The 27,605-nt window shown below is 34.9% G+C and overlaps 1 protein-coding gene across 1 annotated transcript in view; it reads left to right on the top strand.

Moving 5' to 3' along the window:
• The window catches only part of Usp38 (ubiquitin specific peptidase 38), a 33,134-nt gene extending 8,303 nt beyond the window's left edge, over nt 1-24,831 (top strand). The window contains exons 3-10 of the mRNA XM_010639868.3: nt 1,755-1,884; nt 3,989-4,090; nt 7,380-7,538; nt 9,655-9,848; nt 13,504-13,597; nt 15,012-15,118; nt 16,633-17,992; nt 23,667-24,831. Of these exons, the coding sequence (XP_010638170.1) occupies nt 1,755-1,884; nt 3,989-4,090; nt 7,380-7,538; nt 9,655-9,848; nt 13,504-13,597; nt 15,012-15,118; nt 16,633-17,992; nt 23,667-23,828 (2,308 nt within the window). The 3' untranslated portion in view covers nt 23,829-24,831. The remainder of the gene's footprint in view (nt 1-1,754; nt 1,885-3,988; nt 4,091-7,379; nt 7,539-9,654; nt 9,849-13,503; nt 13,598-15,011; nt 15,119-16,632; nt 17,993-23,666) is intronic.
• Nucleotides 24,832-27,605: the final 2,774 nt, after the last annotated feature.

Consider the following 27,605-nt stretch of genomic DNA (forward strand, 5'->3'; position numbering starts at 1 on the left):
AAAAAAAAAAAAAAAAAAAAAACTATGACAAATTGTAAGGAATTACATAAAAGTTAGATGTCTTTAGAATTCAAACTGATAATCAATGCATGGTAGATATGATTAGTCTCCTTAACCATAAAAGTAATATTCTATGTGCCTGTACCTGAGAGGATTTGAGCTTATACAGTATAAGAAGTGGAAAGTCCATAGAGCCAAAGAGAATTTCTCACACATCCCTCTCCTATACCACATTATTTTTGTGTGCATATTTGCATATATGTATTAATATTTTCTCTTAATCAAAAATAGGTTTTTTAAATTTACTGGTATTTTAAATTTAACAATATTTCACATCTTTTCATTTTGGATTGCCATAGATGGAAAGCTAGCTTATAGATCTTTTTTAGTCTTTAAAACTCTTCATAATGTACTGCAGTATCAGTACACTCTTTTCTCTTACCTAGTTGATAGTCATTTGCATTTATTGTAGTTTTTCCATATCATAAACAGTGCTACTGTGAATGCTCTTTATACATGAATGCAAGCTGTTTCTTTTTTCCTTCTCTCTCTAAATATATAGAATGGCCACAAATTTTATAAGAATCAACCTTATAATAGTTGGAAGATGTGGAACAGCTCTCAGGGACTACTTTAAAGTTTTGTAGCTATCATTGTTGGAGGAAGCCAGGAAAACAAGAAAAGAAATAAAATTTGTGTAGGTAATGGAAGAACAAACAGATAACTTATAGTTAATAATGCATTTATACTTTGGGACCACTCTTGATGTCTGCTGAGACATTTTAATCTTAAAAGCAAAAATCTTGATAAAGGTAATCCTCTAGTACAAGCATAGATCCAAAACACACCTTTTGTGAAAATAAAATCAATTTCTCAATCAAGGTGCTTATATTTGTATTTGATATTGTATACAGTCATGTGTTAATATATGGTGGAAGAGAGACATTCACAATATTTCTAGTGTTATATATTACTTCATATAATCTTTATAACAGTCCTGTAAAAAAGCACACTTATCTATAATCTAGAAATTAGGAAATTGACAAAGTGTATAATCCCCAAAATTAAATTACAGGGCCAAATCACATGACTAGTTGGCCTAGTTACTTTCAAAAAGAAATGTACCAGTAATTTCAGTAAAGTTCTAGCTTTATTGCCCCACTTTTGTCTTTTTTTTCTGTTGAACTGGGTTGATATGCAAGAAGAAAAGCACTCATCAATAGAAAAGGAGACTATTAGTGTATTTATACATTGAGTGTCTTTTGGTGTATGTGAGGTCTCTAAGTTGTCTTTGTATTGTAAGATTCTGAAAAAGATGAGACACCTGCTTCGCAATTCAAAATATAGCCTCTTTTAATAGTGTATTACATACTAGACTGTACTCACCAGGAAGCAGAAATCTTGGCTAACACCCTTGTCTTAGTTCTGATATCTTATTTCAACTGCTCTTCTTAGAGTAACTTTGCATAATAAATAATACATATGGCTATAAAGCTAAATTTTTAATTTTGCATTTATGAGAAATCACATCTTTATGGAAATGTGTTGAATATAAGAAACTGTCCACTTACAAGATTGGAAATTCCTTGAGGATAAACACCCATTACAGTACACTCTTTTCCACATCTTGCTCAGTCGTTTTTACTAGCAAGCCTAGTATGTGTGAGTGGCTTTCTACTATAATTTCTGTTATTCCTATCAAAATAGCGTTGAAAATATTTTCATTCTGATATTTGTTTTCCTTCAATTTTCAGAATGATTGACTGGCTGTCCTGGCCCCTGGCTCAGCATGTGGATACATGGGTCATTGCACTCCTGAAAGGATTAGCAGCTGTTCAGAAGTTTACTATTTTGATAGATGTTACATTGCTGAAAATAGAACTGGTGAGTGGGAGTTATAAATCTGTTAGTGTGGGGGCCGAGGATTTAGCTCAGTGGCACCTTGCCTGCCTCAAAAGTGCAAGGTCCTGAGTTCAATCCATGGTACCAGAAAAAAAAAAAAAAATCCATGTATTAGGATATATGGACTCATACAATCAATATTTTATCTTAGGATTGTCTGCTTCAAGACATCTAATTTTGAATGTGTTCCTGTTATGGATTTTGTTTTAAATAGGCTTTAGATTTCTTTAAAATGCCTTAAATATAGATAATTAAAATAATTTTTCAATATTTAATGTGAAAACACATTCTTCCTTTTCTGTTTTGTTGTTACTGTTGTTTTAGTACTAGGGAGTGAACTTAGGGAGCAGGAAGATACCTCCAGCTTTTTTGATTTTGAGGCAGAGACTCACTAAATTGCCCAGGCTCAAACTTGTAGTCCTCTTGCCTCAGCCCTCTAAATAGCTGAGGTTACATGCATGTAATAACCGTACTTAGCTCCCGTTACCTCTTGAATCCAATTAATCAAGCTTTTCCCCCTATTACTCTATCAAACTTACCTCTAATCATTTCTCAGATCTCTTCTCATCTGACCTGTTAGCAACAACTGACGCAATTGATCCACCCCTCTTAAAACAACTATTAACGTCCTTAATATCTGAGGCATTATGTATTTTCTCTTGGTTTTTAACCTGCTTTACTGGCATACCAGTGTCCTGTCTGTACTCTTTCTAACTTTTACTCTATGTAAGATTAAGTCTTTGGTTCACTTTCTTCTTCTTCTTTTATTAATATTTTATTTTATTTTATTATTTTTTATTTTTGGTACTGAGGGTCAAACTCAGGGCCTCGTGCTCACTAGGCAAGCATTGTGCTGCTGAGCCACATCCCCTGCCCTGGTTCACTTTCTTCTTAATCCATACTCATAGCATAAATATCCTACATCATCAAATAAGTTCTTTAATGTAATGACCCAGATTCCTATTTCTACTTCATTATTATCCCTTGTACTCCAAGTGTTCAACTGTCCATATTTGGATCTCATATCCACAATCTGACTCGTGATTTTAACCTCCCAAATTCCATTTTGTCTCTTCATTAACAGCTGCTTCATCCTTCTATGCACTCACACCAGAAACTTTGAGCTATCCTTGTCTCTTTGCATTCTTCTTCAAGCCATATACTACAAATGCTACCAACTCCATCTTTAAAATAGATCCAGAATTTTTACCACTTTTAACGTGTTACATCCCTTCTACTTTAGTCCCATTTATTGTGATCTCTCATTGCATTGATTGCAGTAGTTTCCTTGCTCCTGCCTTTAGTGCCAAGTTGGTGTCACACAAGATCCTACATGGTGTGGTCCAGTGCTGCTTCTCTGATCTTATCTCCCACTATTTTTGCCTTAGTCTTCTCTTACTCTGTCCTCGATGTACAACTGAGGCACACCAGCTGGGAGTACACCCAACCTTTTCAGTGTTCTTTGCTTTGCTTACAGGCTCTTCTCCTAGGAATCTTCTGGGATTATTTCACTCGCTTCAATTTTATACTCAGATGTTATCTTTTTCATAAGACATTTTTTGAACACCTATGTAAAATAGCAGACCCCTCTGCCACCCTGCATTTCCTGTTCTTTATATCCTGCTTCACATTTTTATAGTATCTATCACTGTATATTACTTTTTATGTCTCTACATATCCTCTAGTTTGTGAGTTCTTTAAAATGGAGATGATTTAGTATAGCCATTATTGTTTTTCCAGTGCCTGAAACAGTGCTGAGCAATAGTAGGTGCTAAATAAAAATTGATAAAGTGAATTGAATGAGTAGTAGGCCAGGGACCTATCACCTTACAAACATAGTTTGACAGATTTTCATTTAATCAAGGAGTTTTAAGAATTGTTTAGGCCATTAAATTCTCCTTGATCTCAGTCTTACTGTTATTTCCTAACTTCCTCCTTCCCCTAAAGTTGAAGTATGTAGATTATGATAGAACTTTTCAGGAGGGGCAACATTCACATAAACAGTTTTCAGCCCTAGGGAAATAACTACTGATTGAACTAATGATTTTCCTACAAACTCTTAAGATGTCTTTTTTTTTTTTTTAAGGTTTTTAATCGACTTTGGTTTCCACTTGTGAGACCTGGTGCTCTTGCAGTTCTTTCTCACATGCTGCTTAGTTTTCAGCATTCTCCAGAGGCGTTCCATCTGGTAAGTTATGACATAAGCTTTCTATATCAAAAAAGTCTCGTTTTCAAACCTTAGTTTACTTTTGAATCACATTTGCATATAGTGAAAAGATCATAGATGAGTCCTAAAATCTTGGTAATTTTCATATAACTTTATGATTTCTTGGAAAATTGAGATTGTGAGATTTCTTTCCAAGGAATGTACTGTGTCTCACCAAAACTGCCCCACTTGTAACCACTGCCAGCAGTTGAAAGTTACTGGTCTACATGGGAGATGTCTCTGATTGATGTCTGTGACATATATGAGCAGTGTAGGATTAAAATAGCTAAAAACTACTGACTGCTTTAAAATTGCAAAACCATGAAAACATCAGTCTTTGCATTATAGCCCCAGAATTATACTTTCATGTTTCCTATTACCTCATGTCCCAAAATGCTATTGATTCCACCTTTAAATATACCCAGATTCTACCAATTTAAACCAGCTTCTCCCTGGTTTTGACTTCATCTGGTTATCCGTTATATAGGTGAGGAATAGCATAGAGTCATTTTGGGTCGCTGTCCACTGACCTTCCTGGGGCCTCACTTTCTGTTGATTACCTGCTTCCTGCAAGGTCTGCTGCTCAGCTTTCCTGAACTGTTATCTCACATATCAGTGTTCCCTCCCTAGGATACTGATCCACCATATCAAAATTCAGAGAGGACTAATGAAGAAGTACAAACTCCCAGTTGTTAATTTTTAGCTAGAAACAACTACAATAGTCAGAGAACTGATCATATATTCACATAGGGTGCCTCATTACTGGGGGAAAATCCACAGACTTTGCAATAAGTAAACCTTACTAAGAAGTAATTATATTCCACATTATCAATTAGCGTGAGTGATTTCTGCAGTTAATTGCCCTAATCTTCATGAGTTTGAAAGGAAGTAGTACCCTTATATCTGTTAAACAAAATTCAGACCTCAGAAAATGTAACAGATATACTAGCAGAGTTTTCCAGGGAAGAAAGAATCACTTTGTTCTTGTCTTCAGGCACAACTGTGTATATTCTATTTAAGAAAAGGATTGTTTCCAAATTTGCTAAGAAGGAGAGTCTCTAAAATAATTTCATCATCCATTCTAAAATAATTTAATTATCTCATCACACTGAGAATGTTCCTTATTCTCAATGGTTATAGGAGATACTCTAAATCTATTTCCTTTTTCACGATTTTTTTTAAAAAAAAAGATTGAAGATATCTCCTCACCTTTTGTATTGCCTTTCAGGTATTTTTTTCTGATAAAAGTAGTCAAAGTAACAATGTTGACTTTGAAATATTTGGCTATTGAATTAAACAAGTATTAAATCACTTAAGAAACAGATCTGTAACTAATCTGGCTTAGTAAGCCTACAACAAGGACCAGATTATTGCCTAAGTACTATGTACAGCTTGATCCTTTACTCAAAATAACTTGGAGATCTAGTAGTGAGTCATGTGGTAGCTAAATCACCTATCACTCCTCCTAAATTAGTGAAAGACTCAGGTTTACAGTGTGGCTAAGTATGAGCAATAATGTGGAATCAACAGTATCATTATCCATTATATATTTAGAATATTTAAAGGAAAACCAAGGTTGATGTTTCAGTGTGTGATGTTATGAGCCATCTTTCATTTTTTTAATAAGTGGAAAATATTATTTTAAATAGATACTGTGGCACATAGTTATAAAGGAGAAAGAAAAATGTTCAAGCAACAAATTTAATGTTTTATACATTTCCTCAAATAGTAACTCATATTCAGTTAATTTTATGTTATTTTTGAAAGTAAATGCCTATTTGAAAGTGTATCTTTAGAACTGTGAAGAGGTAAGCCTTATTTCCTTGTGAGGAATGATTTAGGATATAGCAGTTTACAGCCATATAAAATCTGCATTACAAAAGCTTTTGAAAGTTTAAAGACTGAATTTAATAATTATTTTTAAAATTCTTTCATCTCTCTCCCTTTACCTCTGAGAAACAAAATAATTTTATATTTCTGGCCATTTTAGCAACTAAATATCACATACATAGGGCTTTAGGGGGCAAAATTATTCAGATTTTCTTAGAAATATAGAGTTGATGATAGCATAAGCTCATTAGAAAGTGCTAGTTTCATAGTCACATTAATACTTCCTTTGATAGAGATGATTATATAAGCTAATATAAATAAAATGTAATTTAAGACCTTGAGCACAAGTAAAGCTACACAGAGCAGAACAGAAATAATACTGATTTAGGAATAAATTTTTAGGAAGAAGGAAAGGCAGTTGATTTGAGCAGTACTGTAACTGGTGTTATTTCTATTTGATGATATGACTTTAATCTGCAACTTTCATTGAGTTAGCAACAGCTAAAAAAAATTCTACAAATAAAATATGAGAGGCTCTTTGCCATAAGAAATTTAAATATGTATATCAGATTATAATGAATAATCAGTTGGAAAAAATATAATATCAAGCTAATAAAGGGGGCTATTTCTTTAAAATAGAGTATGTCTCATTTTGATAATCTCTTAAATGTGTGGTGTCTGTATTTGTTAACTTTTTAGCCTAACTTTACAATGAAAGGACATTGTTGTGCTGATCATCGGTATTAATAATTTTCTACATGTTTATAAGCAATGAGCATTTAAATTTTTACTTGTTTTTACTCTCAATCCCTTAAAATAATAGGAGCTTCTGATTCCCTTTATTCTTAGAACCATCTCTTTTTAGGAGTGGGGAATGGGGTTTGTTATTACAACTTTTTCATCTAACATAAGACATCATTCCTATGCTTATCAAAAAGAAAAGTGATGTTATCTAACCCACAACTTTAGTTACCTATGTTATTTCAGAGACTTTCTCAAAGTAGACTTTACCGTGCAATGTATTTTCTTTTAAGTGAAAAAATTTAAAATTTACACTAGGTGGAGCCCTTTAGCTAATTCTAGGTTTTTTGTTTTGTTTCTCTAGACTGATCTGGCTAATATAATGGCTCCAACATTTTTCAACTGAAGACTTTTTTTCTTTTAAAGAATAGCAGCAATGACTAAGATTTGTATTTTGTACCTTAGATTGTGTCTCAGATGGAGTATGAGAACAAGGAGAGTCATTAAATGGAAGTGCAATCATATGTGACTGAAAACTAGATTTCAAAACAAAAGTTTTTAGCTCTATAACTTTTTAAAGAAAAAGCTATGACTGAAGTTTCAGAAAAGTATTTGCTTATCATGTACCATTCTACTTGTAGGCTAGAGAATGTGTTTCTGATTTATAAGTTAAGAAATACTTGTCCTTTTTTCTCTTCAGATTGTTCCTCATGTCCTTAATTTGGTTCACTCTTTCAAAAGTGATGGCCTGACTTCCAGTACAGCCTTCTTAGTGCAGTTAACAGAACTGATACACTGTATGATGTATCATTATTCAGGATTTCCAGATCTCTATGAACCCATCCTGGAGGCAATAAAGGTATGATGATGGTTATATCACTGACATTTGTGGAGATGCAGACTATGTTGTAGTAGATGAACATGGTAAAACATTCCTATAACCAGCTATTCAATTTACAGTTTTATGATACTGTGTTTTTTGTTTTAAAAATGCAGTTAGAATTAGGCTTCACTAATGTTTAGAAGACTAATGTATCATTTTTTCACTATTCTAAATTAATAACTTTTTTCTTCAATATAGAAAACCATCAATTATGAGGCATATCCTTAAATTTATAACACCTTGGGAAATTTATTTTGAAAGATAATGCTACATTAAGTGAATATATATGTTGAATTTGCTTCCCACCATATGTGAAGTACATCTGAGAATCAGGGAAACATGATTTAGAAAAATATTTAACTTTGATTTCCTTTTTACAGTTTTTTTTACTTAGTTCATATTTGTTATACAAATTAATGGGTTTGATTTTTGTCAGATTTTTACATAAATATAACATACTTTGATCATTTTAACCACCTCCAACATCACTCTCCTTGCCAAGTCCTCTTCCCTAGTTTCAAATTTTGGGAGGGGATTAAGTGTGTATAACATATATACATCCCTGTTACCCACACTTCTAGCCCCTCCCCCTTATTCCCTTTCCCTTGTCTAATAGTCTCACTTCTCTTTTCTGGTCATCGTTTTCTGTTTTTTTACAACTCTGTCTTTGCGGTAGACTCACCAGGAGTGTCACAGTATCTGTACTTGAATTATTTGTAAGCTACTCTGTTTTTTACCTTTATATAGACAGTGGATTCAAAAAGTATTGATTCTGTTTGTGTTGAACCATGGGTTATAGCAAGGACACTTTGTTCTCAGTAAATGTATCGTGTGATCAGGATGTACCAAAAAAATGGGAGAACTTAGCTAGACATAATCAGATGTTATTAGGTATCAGCTCTATTAATAATGCTTCTCTTTGAGATTTAACATACAATATAAAGGTCTCCTTGCCTTTGTCTCTTCTGTTTCTGAAAGGAACTAAAAATATGTTTTTTAGTTAGCTAAATCAAACTAATTTGGTTGAAGCCCATACATAATTTTGTTAGGTAATTAATAGGTACTGTTGGTATGACACTGACATTTCAGAAGTAAATTACATGCAGGAACATTTTTGTCATGGATTTGATAATTTTATTGTCTTTCAGCATTGTTGCTGTGTCTACTGATTGATTCTTCAGTTCTATGCTGCTTTTTAATATAGAAAATTCTGATAACTTTCATTGATTCTGAAGCAGAAAAGGGTTTACTTAGCCTGAAGAAAACGCTATTTGCTATCAATCAGAAGAACCAAAAGAAATTTTTTTAAATACCAGAAGATTTAAAAAACCTCCAGAGAATATTTGTTTCCTTAAGGACTATGTGCCAAATTATAATAGCAGTCTAGAAAAGCAAATCATTTAGGTGTGAATGATTTCACCAACTTTCCTTAGTTTTCCAGTGCTCTATTCATGCTTGAAATTATTTATACAGAACATTTTATCTTACCCCCTTACACTTCACTAAGTGGGTAAGAAGAATCCGTGTGTTGTAATAATTCTCTCGATGGTAAAACATGAGATTGAGCTTCATTTTCCTTAGTCAGAGGTCATTGTGCTAAATTAGAGCTCTCATTTTTCATCCCTAGTTACTTTGGACTTTTATTTCTATGGATTAATACTGAGAACATATTAGTGGTCACTAAAAAAGGAAATATTTTTTGTTTTCATCACAAAATTTGAAAAATTGTTTTTGTGTGCCTTATTCAATTTTGTGATACTTTAACTCCTCATTCTACTGCCTTTGAATTATACTAAAGCACACTCACTAATTTCAGAGTGTTATTTTATACACATTTCGCTAGCAAATACTGAATATAAATAGTCAAATGTGACTTGAATTCGTGGCCCTTAAGGATTCTTCAATTTGATAAATTGCCATGCAACATAATCAGATTTTTTGACTATACAAGTACTGTCAGTGATTTCAAAACTAAGAAGGAACAAAGAAGAAAATTGGGTGGAGGGAGTCTTTATAGAGTTAGTTAATTTAATAACAAAAGTATTTTTTTTACTTTACTTTTTAAAACTGTTTTTCTCTTTATGATTTATAGGATTTTCCTAAGCCCAGTGAAGAGAAAATTAAATTGATTCTCAATCAAAGTGCCTGGACTTCTCAATCCAATACTTTGGCATCTTGTTTGTCTAGACTGTCTGGAAAATCTGAAACTGGGAAAACTGGTCTTATTAACCTAGGAAACACATGTTATATGAACAGTGTTATACAAGCATTGTTCATGGCTACAGAGTAAGTTTATATTTGAGGCCGTTCGTTTTAACTGCAGAAATTCACGCTGATGAAGCAAGAAAGTGGGAACTATGTACAGTTTGTTTGTTCGTTTTGTGGTACTGGGGATTGAACCCAGGGCCTTCACACTGAGCTCTGTCCCCACCCCTTGTTTTAAAATTTGAGACAAGATCTTGCTAGGTCACTAAGTTGCTCAGGCAGGACTCACATTTATAGTCCTTTTGCCTCAACCTTGCAGAGTACAGGGGTTACAAGAGTGTGCCACCATACCCAGCTACATAAAACAGCATAAATGTTAATGTTTCCTTGTAATTGGCTAATTGCCCTATTTTGCAGTGATACTGCTTTTATTGCTCAAAAACTTAAAATATTAACATAAATTATACTTGATTTATATTACACACTGCATTTAAAATGCCACTTTTAAAAATATTCTGATTTGATACCTAGTAGTATAACAGAGGGACTGTTTGAGCCTGTTCCAAAGAGTTGTGTTCTCTGCTGCTGTTATCCCATATCTTTACTTCTACTGTGTTGTCTTACTGTATGTCTTTAGCCTGTGTATCTCTAGAGGGAGTGGTGTTTACTTTTATGTGCTCATAGGTATTTTGTTATTTATCAGACAGCAGCTTTTTTCTGCTGTGTAAGAAGCTTCAGCTGTGCTTCTGACTCTTAGATTATAGTTACTGGGAGAGTGTATACTTTGTTCTCATTACTTTCAAATCCATTTTCTTTTGCAGCCACGCAAACAGGAAATCAGATTTGCTAGGTATGGGAATGCTATCCATGATGGCACACAATTATGATGAACTTTTCCTGATAGCAAAAATAGGGTTGAAATTTCCTCTTCAGTACAATCAAATATTCACTGCCAGGCATGGTGGCACATGCCTGTAATCCCAGCACCTGGGAGGCTGAGGCAGGAGGATTGCTGTGAGTTTGAGATCAGCCTGAGCTACATAGTGAGTTCCAGGTCAGTCTCAACTACATAGTGAGACCCTGTCTCAAACAAACAGACAAACAAACAAAAATATGTGTGTGTGTGTGTGTGTGTGTGTGTATTCATGGAACTTGCCCAGAGATGTTCTCAAATAGAGATCCGTGCTTTTATAAGTTGTTATGTCTACCCAGAGGGCTTATAAACTATCATAGTTAGCTTTAGTTTATTTCTTAGCTCCACAATATATCATGAGCACTAAAGTGTTTTGAGTATGGTTTAGTATTTGATTTGTATTTGGAATATTTTTTCTTAAGATACACTTTTACATATAAGTAACACAAGGCCTAATACTGAAGAATCAGAATCTTACAAAAAACCAGAGGTCATCTAGCCAGCCATCTCATTTTTCAAACGATAGATAAAGCAGAGATGTAAAGCAGTTGTAACTTGGAGGACAATTCAAAGAACACATCTTATTGTATGGTGGCCAATCATACTGTCTCAGTATGGGAAGACAGCATGTTTTATTTCTTAGGTATCATATTTTTTTCATGGCTAAAAAATTATACACAATAAAAATCAGACACACTCATTCCCAAGGTAATTAGTTAAAAGTTTCATTTGGATTACTCCAGAACTTGTTCTGTATAGTTATACATCCATATGCAGAACAAAAACAATTGTATTGTTTTCTTTTTAAAAAATACTTACAGCCAGCCACGATACTTACAGCCAGCCACGGTAGTGCTGAGGCAGGAGGACTGCACAAGTTCAAACCAGCCTGGGCTGCATAGTGAGTTCAAGATCAAACTGAACTGCATAGTGAGAGCCTGTGTCACAAAAAAATAAGTGCTCTAAAAAAATGTTTTCAGAGAATCCTGTTTATATATTCTTTTCCATCGACTTGATTTTATCAATTAAAAATTTATGTTGGAAGCTGAGCATGGTGGTGTCCGCCTGTAATCCCAGCACTCAGGAGGCTGAGGCAGGAGGATCGCTGTGAGTTCAAGACCAGCCTGGGCTACAGTGAGATCCAGGGCAGTCCGAACTACATAGTGAGACCCTATCTCAAAAAGAAAAAACATTGCATTTGAAATATTTGAATGTTATGACAATACAGATCTGCAGTATATCATTCTGAGTAAACAAGTGTGCCGTGATTTATTTAATCATACTCTTGATGAATATTATATTGTTTTCCTCATAATTAATATCTCTCCATTCATGTACAGATTTGATTTTAGATGATTCCAGCTTGCTCCCCAAAAGACTGTAGCATTTTGAATTTACATGCTAATGTTAGACTGTATCTATGACCCTATACCAGTGGCAGCACTTGATGCGATTCATCCTGTTCATTTTTTCTCATTTGGGGAAATGTCTTTTGGGAATTTTTTGGTTTTGTTTTCCCAAACTGGTTTTGATTCTCCTACTTCAGCCTCCCAAGTATCTGGAATTACAGCAGGCATCACTACACCAGCTCATCCTTTTGTTTTATTTTGCACATAACTGACCATTATCAAGGTTTTCTTTTTCTTTGTTCACTTGGTTTTTGTTTTTGTTTTCTCTTCTCAATGATCTTTTCTTTGTGCATCTTTCTGGTGTTTTTTTTTTTTCTTTTTTATGTTGATATATATATATATATATTCATTCTGCATGATGATGATGATTCTATGCTACATGCTTTCTCCTGGTCCTGTGATTCAAATTTGTGGAGTGATTTGTTTACAGTGTTTTTTATTTTATGGACTCAAATTGGCCATTTTTCACTTATTGTGTCTAGATTTTAAAAGCCTCTAAATCCCTCCTTTTTTCTTTTAAATATATCAGTAGGGTTGTATTTTACTTTTAAATTCTTATTCCTCTGTGTTATTTGTGATGACATAAAATCTTGTGTTCCTCAGTTTATTTCAAAATGTATAGCCAGTTGTACTCTTTAAATTGCTCTAATTTTATGGTGTTTTGATGACAGCATTTTTTTAATATCATATGCAAATTTGAAAGAATTTACAAGCTGCCTAAGTTATAAATTAATAGCTTAACCTTATACATTACTCAGGTGCTCTGTTTTTAAAATACCTGACACCTGCAACTCTTTTAAGGAGAGAAGGTCTAATTCAGCTTGTAGTTTAAGAGATTCCAGCCCATGGGTGGCTGGCTCTAAGGTATAATATCATGGTGGAAGGGCATACTGGAGCAATGCTGCTCAACTCATGGCATCAAGGAAGCATACAAGGATAAGACCAAGGACCAGATATAGTCCCCAAGGTCAGGCTTCCGTGACCTACTTCCCCCAACTAGGCCCTACCTGCTACGTAGCTCATTCAGCCTGTGGATGACATTCATACCATTACACAGTCCAGTCACCACTCAAGGAGTTTCTTAATCCAATCAAGGTGACAGTCCATAGTAACCAGCATAACCTATTTATATTTGTTAATCCAGAAAAGAGGAATAGTGTGAGAGAGCAGATAGGTCATCACAAGACCATATAGTAAGTGTTCTTTTAGTGTCATTCCCTCCTCCCCTCTTCACTGTGTTATATATATAGGTAGGTAACTGTTAGGCAAAGGACTATTGTGTGAGTAAAGTTTTAGTTTGAGGAGGATAGTAAGTTCTTGAACCAGCTTCTTTTTAGCTTTTCAGAATTCCTTTTTTATAAAAGTAAGTGTATTTACGCATATAGATGTTAATCGTTATTTTATTCTCTTTCAGTTTCAGGAGACAAGTATTATCCTTAAATCTAAATGGATGCAATTCATTAATGAAAAAATTACAGCATCTTTTTGCCTTTTTGGCTCATACACAGGTGAGTTTATCATTATGTAGAGTGTGTGTGTGTGTGTGTGTGTGTGTACACTGCATTTGGTTCACATTATTTTAAATGAATGAAACGGTCATATATATTACCTAAGATGAGAAATTCACTTGGAAGTGTTAATGCCACTGCCTAAAATATAAAGAAACTGGGATGTGCCTGAATTTTTATTTCTTCTCCCTGTTTTCCATTGTTGCAGATGAAAATCCCGCTGACTTATTTCCTATCCAATAAGTAATCTCCAGGAAGAAATCACTTTAAATATATCTTTTGTAATTTATAGATACTGAATGAAGATTTGCACAGTAACAAGCAACTAAAATAATTTTGTGGATGCTTTGCTTTCTTTTTTCTGCCTTCTGTGTCCACTTTCATTACTATTAAAAATCTTGTAATCCAATTATCTTTTAAGTTTTAGAACTTAAAAATTTGTAATGATCTTTTATGTCTACAGATTAATTCAAGAAAATCTATGCTAATGGAAAAAGTCACATTGTAAATAATCATTCAATAGGCATCTATTAAGAGATACTATATGTATCTGTTTGTAGTCTACAATAAGCATTCCAGGGAGACTCTTAGGTTCAAAGAACTTACAGTTCAGATTTTGAGCATATATGTGCAAATAACATATCATTTATACGTAACTTATAGTAGTATTTTCTTACTCTGATTGCCTTTATCTCACAGAGGCCTGAAATAATATTAAAAGAATAGATCCAGAAAAGAAATTTCTAATTGATGGAATTAAATTGTTGAGAATGCTTGATTTCCTATTTACAAGTTGAGAAATATCTCCAGTATAATTTCTTAAATGGAAAAAAATCAAGATATGAAGGGAGAGGAATTGGCAAAATTCCTAACCGCTATGTTCACATTCTGCACATGTACTTAGCCAAGGAGATTTTCTAAAGGAATAGATATACACAGAGTATTATCCTATTCCTTTATCCATGATATATATTCATTAATATATCTTTTTCAGATTTAGTTTTTCAAAATCAATGGACTCAAATACCTGACCAACATAGCGGGGCAGTACAAGGATATTACATCAAGAGTTAGAGAGGAAAAAATTTTTTAAAAAAATGTCTATAGACATTTAAATTTTACCTATTAAAATTGCATTATAATTTAAAAAAAAAAGTTAGAGAGACCTGGATTCTAATTAATATTCTTTCTGCTACTCATTTAGCTGTAGGGTCTTGGGCAAGCTTCAGTTTGTCTAGTCTCAGTTTTCCTCTGTAGAGTAAAAAGCTGTGACTAAGCTATAACCTGCCCCCATGTTCGACACTTTTTAGCTAAGATTGAGCCTATGTAATTTTAAGTAATTTTTATTAAGCCTTATGTATTACAATTGGTTCCTTTTGAGAATCACGTGTCTCTTGTCTTTACTACTGTCAAGAGGGAAGCGTATGCACCTCGGATATTCTTTGAGGCTTCCAGACCTCCCTGGTTTACTCCCAGATCACAGCAAGACTGCTCTGAATACCTCAGGTTTCTGCTGGACAGGTAAAAGTATGTTTTATGATTGAATAAAGTATTTTATGATTTTATGATGCAAATTATATGTTCTCATCAATTTATTTCCATATAATATTGTTCTTACTTTTGAAAATATATTTCAAGTATTGATCTCTAAAATACCCTTGCCTTTATTGTATATTTTTAGAGTTTTCTTTTGTTTTTAATTTAGCTTCTTTTTGGATTTTCTTATTTTGCACCAGCTGTTAACAAAGTCTAACAAGTGCTCCTGAAGGTACTCAAAACGGGCATCTGCAGGGTCTTTTCTTTTCCAACTACGTATTTGTGGGAAGCCAGATTTTTTTTCATGTGCTTCATCCAAAAAACATACAGCAATAGGTAGAATACAAAGCAGATATAAGGATCCAACTATCTGTATGAAACCAGATACTTAAACGGTACCATTCTTACTGTGGGGGAGGACAGTAAAAATAAAACTTAAAAAAATTATTTATATTGATATATAATGGATTTTATGTTAGCTTTCTTCATTGTGACAAAATACTTGAAAATACTTAAACATTTTGGCTCAGTTTTCTGATTTAGTCCATGACCAGCTGTTCTGTTGCTTGTAGGCCTGTGAGAGGTAAAGCATTCATGGCATAAGGTTATGCCAGGGGGTCTACTCACCTCACAGCTGCCGGGAAGCGGAGCGATCCAGAGAGATGGAACAAAAGCAGAAAGAAGCTAAAGACTTTCAGCTTCTCTCTGCTTTTCTTCCGTCATGCCCCCAGCATGGAGAGACCTGCCCACCCTGAGGGATGGTCTGCCCCTCAGTTTGCTGTCCCAGGTGCCACTCATCTCTGCAGATATCCTCACAGACACCCCCAGAAGTGCAGTTTCTTAGGCACTTCTCAATCCAATCAAGTTGATAAATATGATTAACCATCACAGCTTTTATTGCTTTTAAATATGCTAATACTTTATTACTAATAGTCTCAATTTTTGAACATGGTAAATATCAATAGATACACCCCAAGTAAATGAAAGTTCTTGGATTCCTGATGTATGTTTAAAAATGCAAAGTCCCTGAAAACAAAAAGTTTAAAAACCACTTCTTTAGACCAATTATGGATAATGGTATATTTTGCTGTCCTCTTATCACCTTAGAAAGCCTACTATCACCCAGTAGTTGGGCTCAACCTGTGCAATTCTTCCTTCTTTAACCAAAGATAAACCAAGTGGTTTCTTTCTGCCAGACTTCTGTGACATGCCAAGCAAAGATATATAAGATATGGAAGTGACACATGTAATTAACTATAATATAATACATGCAATAGTAGCAGTGTGAAGAAAATGCAATGAGAATTAGAGCACTAATAGACCCTTCCTTTTCTTCTAGGATCTCTAGTCAATACTATTCCTGATTAAAAGAGAAGAAACTTGATTTTTTTTAAATTAAGCATTATATTTGCTTTAACTTCTTTAAGCAACTTATATTTGTAAATAGAAACACATATAAACTTAAGTGAAGTAGCTATATAATGCTATCTTTCCTGCAGACTCCATGAAGAAGAAAAGATCTTAAAAGCTCAATCCTCATACAAGCCTTCGGATGGCCTAAGGTTCAGTGAAGCTTCTTTACAGGAAGGAGCCAGTAAGGCAGCTGAACTTACGGAGACCCCTTGCACAAGTGACACTGAGAAGACTTTAATAGAAAGAATGTTTGGAGGAAAACTACAGACTCACGTATGTTGTTTGAACTGCAGGAGTATCTCACAAAAAGTAGAAGCCTTCACAGATCTTTCACTGGCCTTTCGTCCTTCCTCTTCTATGGAAGACTTGTCTTTCCAATATTCAGCATCATTACCCAATGCACAAGATGGTGGCCTAATGAGAGCCAGTGGACCTGGTCCTTCAGAAGAACCAGTGGTTTATAACCCAGCAACAGCTGCCTTTGTCTGTGACTCAGTTGTGCATGAAATAGGCAGTCCTCCTGATGAGTTCCTCTGTACTGAAAACACGTCGTCTGTCTCTAATGAGTCTACCAAGATTCTTGTCAATAAAGATGTACCTCAGAAACCAGGTGGTGAAAATACACCTTCAGTAACTGACTTACTAAATTATTTTTTGGCTCCAGAGATTCTTACTGGTGACAACCAATATTATTGTGAAAATTGTGCCTCTCTGCAGAATGCTGAGAAAACTATGCAAATCACAGAGGAACCTGAATACCTTATTCTTACTCTCCTGAGATTTTCGTATGATCAGAAGTATCATGTGAGAAGAAAAATTTTAGACAATGTGTCACTGCCACTGTTTTTGGAGTTGCCAGTTAAAAGAACTACTTCTTTTTCTTCATTGTCAGAGAGTTGGTCTGTAGATGTTGACTTCAATGATATTAGTGAGAATCTAGCTAAAAAATTAAAGCCTTCCCGGACTGAAGAAGCTTTCTGCCCCAAACTGGTGCCCTACCTATTAAGTTCTGTTGTTGTTCACTCTGGTATATCCTCTGAAAGTGGGCATTACTATTCTTACGCTAGAAACATCACAGGTACAGAGTCTTCATACGAGATGTGCCACCAGTCTGAAACTCTGGCATTGGCACCCTCCCAGAATCATTTCATAGGGAGGGACAGTCCCAGTGCAGTTATTGAACAGGATTTGGAAAATAAGGAAATGTCCAAAGAATGGTTTTTATTTAATGACAGCAGAGTGACATTTACTTCATTTCAGTCAGTGCAAAAAATTACGAGTAGATTTCCAAAGGACACAGCTTATGTGCTTTTGTATAAAAAACAGAACAGCACTTATGGTGTAAGTGGTAATAATCCAACTAATGGACTCTGGGTAAATGGAGACCCACCTCTACAGAAAGAACTTATGGATGCTATAACAAAAGACAATAAGCTATATTTACAGGTAAGTTGGAAATAGATTAACTTCCTTATTTGTGAAAAATATTAAGCAGTTGACAAGTGGTTAATTGGGTGCCCTAATTTGAAATCTAAAAAAAGTTCAAGGAATTCTGAAGCTTTAGAATTACATGAAATGAACTTGATCTATGTAATTAAATTGCCATACTTCTAATATTGTGAATTGATTGTGAAAAGTAGCAATTAGATGCAACATAGAAGACACATTTCTTTTAATTAAAGAATATATGTTTAGGGCTAGGCATGATGGCACATGCCATAATCGCAGCACTTGGGAGGCTGAGACAGGAGTTTTGCCAGAATATGAGGCCAGCCTGGACTGCACTGTGAGTTCGAGGCCAGTCTGAACTACATAGCAAGCCCTGTCTCGAAAAAAAAAAAAAGTAAGCTTAGATTTTTTATAATTATGGAAAGCTTGTTTTTAGTTAGAAAAGATAATTATAAAATCATGTCATACAGAAACATAAAAAAATTAATCATCTCTTCCCTCCATCCCATCTACCAGGAAAAACAGCTACTAAATTTGGTATTGATTCCTGCAGGTTCTTTGTGTAAATATTTTCAGGGCTATTTGTCAGCATTTAGAAGATTAAGATGAAGACTAAAAAGACAGAATTATAAAGAAAGGATATTTATAGTCTTTGAGCATCTGGGCAGCAAAACCACTTAATAAATGAAAGATGTTTCATATGAGATGGATTTATGAATAAAGCAGTTTTTCATTTACAATAAAGATCTCTCTTTTTTTTTAAACCTGCTAACTTGCTATCAACAGAAAGGCCCTGCAGCAAATTATAGGTGAAATTGTAGGAGAAGATATTGCAGGTACATTAATGAGATTGTTCAATTTATTTTATGAGTTTAAATGTGGAAATTTCGAAAACTTTTGATTGAAAGTCACAAAAGTGAAAGATACAGGCAGAATCAAGAAATGGGCCATGATAGCACCAATTTTTAGAGAGAGATTTTCTGAAAAACTTCGAAATTTACTGCATTGTAAAAATACTCAAGTAATGCTTCAAGATATATTTTTAAAGGAGTACAACAATATTCCAGAGTGACACGAAAAAAATTAACTACACAAAAAGATTAGAAATTTGAAATTTTTGTTAGAACTGATTGACTACCAAAGACTAATACCCAGTCCCGTGGTGTATTATCAAGGTAACAAAATGTACTCATTTGTATCTTTTTTCCTTGATAACATATAGCACTACTTATTGATCTTCATGATTCTGGAGGAAGATTGGAGAGGAAGAAAAGAGGTTTCAGTTGAAAATTTCTATAACATAAAATGTAGACAGTAAGACCCAGTGTAATCTAGAGTTTTGGAAATAGGCAGGTGATGATTAATATACCAGTTATTGGGTACAATATGTATCAAATGCGAGACTTGGGTTTTAAAAAACAAGAAATTAGTTTATGTGATCAGATTGCCAACACTTGTAGTTGTAACTCCTTGTATTCCAATATAGATCCAAAGGGATTTTGCAATTCATCTTGTCATTTATCCTAGTACATTCTGACTGCACAATATTTAATCATGAGGAGCCTACCCTCTTCATTATTATTTTAAGGCTTATGTGTTACATAAAGAAAAAGTTATGTATTTTGTGAATTCAGATTTTCAGTGTTCTAAGTGCCATCTTGAGTCTCAGGTTAGCAAATTGTTTAATGCCAAAAACATCCATATTTATTTGCCTATATTTAGGTTTTATTTATTTATTTATTTATTTTTATTTTTATTTTTTTGGTACCAGGGATCAAAGTTGAGTCCTAGTACTTGCGAGACAGGTCGCAGAACCACTGAGCTAAATCCCTGGCCCTTATTTGCCTAAGTTTAGACTGTTAAAACTGTATTATCAAAATGCCTTTTTAAAGCAAATTACAATAATATTCAACCTTTATTAGAAACTTAAGTATAACTTAGATTGTGATTATATACTTTCAAATATAGTAATGTACTTGATCAAGGCTTGAATTGTGAAGTTTCTAATATTAACCAAATCATTGTAGTATTTGAAGTTTGTGTTGGATATATATTATTTATTCTATTGTACTGATGGACACATTTTCGTAATTGCCAGGCAGTGAGGAATTGTAATGATGACATTTTATATACAGCAGTTTTCAACACTCATTTGTTTGTTTTGAACACAAAACATACATCTGTGTTTGGTCTTATCCCATTTTTGTTTTTACACCTCTATTTTGAGGCACAGTTCAATATGTGTACCCATTTCATAGTGTCTCCTTACAAAGCATTTCATTCTATGGCTAGGACAGCTCTTTAGTTATAAGAAACAGCGTACCTGTTTATAAAACAGTTATAAAGGCTCAAATAGTAAAAGGACGTGAGTGAACTTTAGAGTTCCTTTACTCTGGATCAGTACTGCAAATGAAGTTATCATTTTATACATATCAGGGCAGCTGCATTCTTTTGTAATACTTCACAAACACATTAGAAAGCCACTGTAGGATAATTTTAAGGGTTTCTTTTTTGAGTTGCCTATGTAGTAATGGAAAGACTCTGTTGCTAGTATGGAGAGCTCTAAAGTGGCTGCTTTCCAACAATAATAAGCTCTGGATGTGGCAATCAGCCTTTGCCTCTGTCCCAACATCTGACCACCTCTGTTAATTTGGGCTCTGAAGAGTGGGGTGTAATTGTCCCACACCTAGTTCTCTAGAAAAGAATCATAGTATTATTGAAGACACAAGGACAAACCAGCTATAAACATATAGTAAAAATCAATTAATAGTAACAAGAATGCCATTCAGGTAATAATATGAGGATCAGCAGCAATAATGTAGTCAAAGACAAACTGGATGCAGTGTTACCTTGTATAACAAACTTCTGTTTGCAAACAATTCAGTCACAACAAGCATTCAGGAAAATTTTGCTTCCATTCACAAACTTCACATCAGGTAACAGACATGACCATGGCTATCTTCCCCAAAATTCTAAATCAAATTAAGTTTGTAAACTGAGGTACCACTGTATTGACATACTCACAAGCTACTTTATCTATTTTTTTGTTTGTTTGTTTGTTTTGGTTTGGTTTGGTTTTTTGAGACAGGGTCTCACTGTGTAGTTCAGACTGCTCTGGAACTCACTGTGTAGCCCAGGCTGGTCTCAAACTCACAGTGATCCTCCTGCCTCAGCCTCCCGAGTGCTGGGATTATAGGCGTGCGCTACCACGCCCAGCTTTATTTTAGAATAGAAAAAATAGTGGGGTGGTACTGCACACATGTAAATTCCTCCAAATTTTTTAGTGATTTCTTAAGGTTTCTAGTAGTGGAATCTGCCAAATGTAGGGGAAGGCCAGTGAGTCAAACTATACTCAAACTTTCGTGTGTGAATGCTGAATCCTGTCCCACCTTTGCTGCTGTGTGTAGTTAATCAGTAGTGTCCACTTTAGGTCTGTATTCTCTCCAGCTCCTCCCACTTTCCATGTGCCTCTGTGTACCCCAAGTCAGTGCTTACTCTGCCAATTTCTATGGCCTGTGGATTTGTGAGGTGCCCCCTCACCACCAGTGGCCCCTTTGTCTGTATATCCCAGGCTGTGGCAACTGTCCATGCCAAGGCATATCCCTGATCACGTTGGTAGATGGAAAAGGCAAACAGATCACTGAGCTCTGTTCTGGGACTAGCCAGCCTGGTGGAGGGTCAGACCCAGCCCCATCTGATAACCACACACAAATGACCTGGGTTCTCATCACAGACACAAGATTCCCAACTCCATGTGCCTGAACCTTCTCTATGACTGTTTTTCATAGCTATCTCCCACCCAGTCACTATGGTATGGTGAAACCAGAAACCCTGAAGAGTGGTAGTTCTGTAACTAAGTCTTAACCCCTTGCCAAAATGGCTCCTAATTAAAGACTCAAATGTGATGGGCACTGTACTGGATTATTTTTCCACCTCTAGCCTGCCATGTGGAAGGAGTTACTTTACAGTAAACCCCCCATGCTATCTTGGCAGTTTACAATGACCATGGGCTTTCCTTGGGGATAGCACTGCCAGCCCTGTCTGTCGTTTCTCCCTGTGACTGCCAACCCTCCCCAGGATTACCTTGTGTTAGTAGAGCTGGGTTTAGCTTTCCAGACTGCTTCATGGAGCTGCACTGTGCTCAGCTTCTCCACCTTCCCTGTACAGTAGTTTCTAGTTTTCCTGTCAGCTCATTCGCAGTCCCCAGAGATCTACTATTTTCCTTCACTCAGTTGATTTGCAGGTATCCTGATGCCAGGTCCCAGAGAGGTTATATTTTCTACCTGTCTTTACTCCACCATTTTTGTATCTTCATCAAGGCACTTTTAAGTTAAAAAATTATAAATCATATTGTTTTTGTTAATACTGACTACATATTGAAAGGTCTTCAAGCTGATTGCAGCAAGTTAAGGTTTATACTTATTAGCACTGGCTTTTAGACCTTATTGCCATCAGTCCCATTTGAAAACAATAGATCTTGCCCCAGAAAAGATGGGTATGGGCCAGAATACCTGGCATATTGTTTTAAGGAGTTTGTGGACCTCTAGCTTTAGAATCCAATTTTATACTTTGTCAAATGAGTTCATTCCCATTGTTCACTTTAAAGCTAAGAACCTAACTGTTCTAATCTGAGATCAATATTTTTTAATACCTGATATGTGCCTGGCACATGGAAGAGTATGGCTGGTTCCTGATAATAGTTCTAATAATTTGGTAAGGAAATGTTCAACTATTACTGTAAAGAAATAGACTTCATTTTACTTCTTATTGTTTTGTGTGATCTAACTTACTGTTTTATTAAGAAAAGAGTGGAAAACATTTAGGCTTCATTTCTTATATGTAACTTTTAGTGTAATTATCCATTTCTAAAATAGCCCCAGTTGCCAGGCATGGTGTCTCGTATTTGTAATCCCATCACTCAGGAGATTGAGGCTGGAGGATCACTATGAGTTTGAGGCCAGCTTTGGCTACATATTGAGTTCAAGGACAGCCTGAATTATATATCTAGAACCTGTCTTAAAAAAAAAACGGGCCTGGGATTTAGCTCAGTGGTGTTGCCGCTTGCCCTGCAAGCACAAGATCCCGAGTCCGATCCCTAGTACCAAAAACAAAACAGACAACAAAAGCCACAGTGGATAAAGAATGAATAATCTATTGTTGTAGCCTTTTAATTTTATGTTCTATATAATAATGAATTCCATTTATAATTGCGTGTTGCAGGGGCTATAATAGTTATAAAGTGAACTTTTTGTTTATTTGGTTTGTTTTGGTTTGGTTTGGTTTTTGGTATGTTGAGACCAGATCCTGCTACATAGTTCAGGCTGGTCTTCAACTCACTGTGTATCTCAGACTGGCTTCTAACTCATGGTTATCCTCCTGCCTCAGTTTCCCAAGTGCTGGTATTATAGGTGTGCACCACCACACCTGGCTAAAATGAGGTATTGAAACAAAATGGCTTTTAGGGTCTGTCATTTGGGGCCTTACATGAGAATTTTGCTCTGTTCTTTGCTTTAGTGGGATTTGGTAAAGATTAATGTTGATATTTTTATAGTTATTGAGATTTGAAGGATGCTTGTTATGGCTTGAGCAGTTTTAGAATAGTTCTGTGTGTTATATACCTATCCATTGTATTTAGGATCTTAATTTCAAAAAAATTTATTTTTAATTTTAGGAACAAGAGTTGAATGCTCGAGCCCGGGCCTTGCAAGCTGCATCTGCCTCCTGCTCATTTCGTCCCAATGGATTTGATGACAATGACCCACCAGGAAGCTGTGGACCAACTGGTGGAGGGGGTGGAGGAGGATTTAACACAGTTGGCAGACTCGTATTTTGATCTTGAGAGAGTCCAAAATGCATTTGGTCAAAAACATCCAATACTATGACTGTTAAAATGTCAGACTGTAACAAATACCATATCTATTTTTTATTTTTTCTTTTCATTAGACACTTATAATTTAAGAAAACACAGTGCTTGTTTTTATTTTCTTGACAATACATTTATTAACAAAATGCATCATGGGAAAAATCTACCTCTTAAAATTCCATTTGCATTTATGGTTAGATATGCTTCACCAAAATGTTCAGAAGGAAAAAATGTACCCAGTCTCTAATTAAGCTGTGTTAATTTGATAGATGCCTTTAAATGATCTGTGTTCAGTTTTACTGAACAAAAAAAATGTAATTCCTATAGTATTCTCTCTAAAATAATTGATGCTAGAGGTAAAAGAAATATTGATTTTTTTAAAAAAGAAAGAAAATCCTTTATTTCTGGTATAATTGTCCCATTATTAAAGTCAAGTCTAAAAATACTAGAGATGATCCAGTCTCTTAAAAAGGCAATAACATGAACTTTATCAAGCTGTAGTACTTTTCAGTGCTGTCTTCAACATCATTGTATCTATATTTCAAATACAATTGTTTTTAAAAAGTACTATTTATATGTATGTGATGAACTGATTATAAGAAAGGTGCATGATCTTGTAGGAGCAATGTTTTTACCTAAAAATTGCTAACTTTGTAGTGTTCCTAATTGTTCAAGAATTTAAAAAATCTATTTCAGGGAGTATATCTTCTGTGTATTTTGAAGGAGGTAAGTTCTGTATGTGCCTTGCAGTACTGTAATTCAAAAATAGGAATCTTTGGCTGCAGAAAAGTTTTTTAAAAATGAAATGTTAGGAAGTAATTTTTGTGCTAATATAACTTTTTGAAAGGTATAAGATTTTCCAGAAGTAAAATCTGAGGGTTTTAAATCAATAAATGTGATAGTAAATTTTTAACTGTTAGAAAATTCAGAGGAAGTAAATCTAGTTAAGTAAATAATTTTTTTTGTTTTGTTACTCAATCCTCAAAACATTAAACATCAATAACATATTTGTAGAGTTGTACATCTGGAATTTTTTTGTTTGTTTGAGTCATATGTTTTGCACAGTTCTTTCTGCATCAGAGTTTCAGATAAAACATTAAAGTGCCAAATCCTGCCATCCTGTATTTTTTTGTTGCCAGGAAACTGGAAACAGGTCAGTTCTCTTGGGTCTTGATTATGTAGTATCCAGGAGTTATACCAAATATCCTCCTTCCTGAAGATTTTTACTTATCCATGGTTGTACATTGTTCTGAAGATTGTTCTCATTTATTTTGAAAACATTTTAAGGAAATAATGTTCTTTGGTGATTTGGGGTTTATCTTTTTCCCAAGCTTTTGTGGCAGTGGTTAAAAACAACTCCTCATCTTCATTCCACTGCCTCCCACTCCTAACCTGTTTCCAGTCCCCAGGAAGATTAGAAAAGCAGATTGAATTAAAACTATAAATTATTTACTAAATTAATCAAGATTCATCTTCCTTATAAATGAATGAACAAGAATTTTTGTTATGCTTTCCTTGGGCTTTCTCTTTTCCTAATAGTGATTTTTCTCAGTTATTCTGTATTCAGTTATCCACTGGAGAGATAGTGATTTATAATCAGATTATAACAGTTTTAGCATTTATGAAAATTATAAAGTCATTTAGTACTTGATGAATTAATATTGAATTAAGATGTTTCTAGGAACTTCCATAAAGGCAGTAAGAATCACACAGTTTTTGTATAAATACCAGATATTTCAAAGAATTTTATATGGCAGTATAATATGTATATGGTTAAATTCTAATTATATAATAATACTGGGACTATTCCAAATTATAACCTGATGCCAATACCAAAGACTTGAAGTTAAGGGCTTCCTTCTAGATTTAAAATAAAGTAATACTAATTATTTGCTGAATTTAATTTTTTTAATCCAAATAAGAAGCTTCATTCAAAAACCCACACAATTAAACTTTTTAAATAATGTAATTTTTTTTCTTTTTTCTTTTTTTTTTGTGACAGGGTCACACTACATAATTCAGGCTGGTCTAGAACTCATTATATAGCTACCTTATGCTGGCCTCAAATTCATGGTGATCTTCCTGCCTCATCCTCCTAAGTGCTGGGATTATAGGCAACCACCTCCACACCCAGCAAAATAATGTAATACTTTAAAGTTCTTTGGTCTTTGTACATCTCTGTTATTTAATAGTTGCTTTATTTGACATATTAGGCCTTTCCTTTCTCCCAAATTCTTAATCTGTACTTTCCTGTGCTTCCTGAAAATGTTTTAAGGTCTAACTCTGAAGGCTGACTGGGGTACTATTGCTATTCTCTTTAATTCAGTCCAAGATAACCAGTTTAGTTTGTTTGTTTGTTTGTTTTTGGTATCAGGGATCGAATTCAGGTCCTTGCACTGGTGAGGCAGGTGGCGGAACCACTGAACTAAATCTCTGGCCCTAAGATAAACAGTTTAAATGAAGTTGCCCATTGCTGCTAAAAAACACATTTGGCTTCACTACAAACCAAAGTGAAAAGCTGGAAATCTGAGTGTTCCTTTAAAAGGTGTTTGTTGACACATTGAGAAAAGTCGAACTTTCTCCAGAGTGATATATAAAGAAATGTATGTAACGTGGTCTCACAGGCCCTTTGACCTGTCCGCCAGCTGCCTGTGCACTCTGACTCATGACCTTTTCCTGTCACCATGGAGGAAGGACTGGTTCATTCCCCATCCAAGCACATGTCACTCCTTCCTTCCAGCTGAACAGTCAGGGAAGCGAGGCAGCTGTAGGACTAGGGATCTTGAGCTTTTGTCCCCATCCCTTACGATGCCAGTAGGATCCTTTGGATATAAAGATCCCTTATGATGTACAGAGGCACTAGGGATCCTTGTGACAGGTCCGAACACTTTCTTAACTTATATATTTCAAAGCCAAGTCTTAAGCTCAAACCCATAATGTTCCTGTCTTATTTAGTTCTGTTCTTTTCATGATAATGTTACCTATAAAGGTAGTTACTTTTTCATATATGTAATGCCTCTTTAATACTCTCCTAAGTGGCGATCAGACACTTACATGTGTTGAGCAGTTTTTAAAAAGTTGTCACAGTCTGTGCAGTTACTGGTATTCACCATCTAACATCCTATACTTAGTTACAGGTGTATACTTCATATAACATATGCTATATGAAAATAACTGTGGGCCAGAAAGGGTGCCGCCAGCTGGCGGGTCATGAAACGCACGTTCCTGGAAAACCTGGCGCTAAACCATTCATAGATGACCTACTTCTGGGTTGGGGTTTCTGCATAGCAGAGCAACTCCCTCGCTGCGATCTACTGAAAATCAGCCCTTGACACAAGGGTTTGTAAAAGGAAGAAGAAACAAAAGAAATAAGAAAAATAAAAATAAAAATAAAAAAACTTTGGTGGGTAACGGGGAATGAACGGGGAGGCTGCTATACCCCCAGCCCTTTCTACCTTTTTATTTCTTATTTTGAGACAGTCTCACCAAGCTGCCCACAAACTTAAGTCCTCCTACCTCAGCCTCTAAGAGTGCTGGGATCACACACGTGTCACTATGCCTGGCTGAAGAGCACTTTTAGATGAATATTTCAGAGGAAATGACACTGTACATTTATAGGAGGTGTCTTTTCTCATAAGAATGCTGTTTCACCACTTGTTTTTCTCTATTGAGTTCAGATTTTTAAAACTATTCCTCAGGTACAGAGGATGTTATTTATATTGTATAAGAAATGTATTAGGAAATATT

Source organism: Fukomys damarensis, unplaced genomic scaffold (genome assembly GCF_012274545.1).
Source record: "Fukomys damarensis isolate Sample0158 unplaced genomic scaffold, DMR_v1.0_HiC HiC_scaffold_38, whole genome shotgun sequence".
Classification (NCBI taxonomy): Eukaryota; Metazoa; Chordata; class Mammalia; order Rodentia; family Bathyergidae; genus Fukomys; species Fukomys damarensis.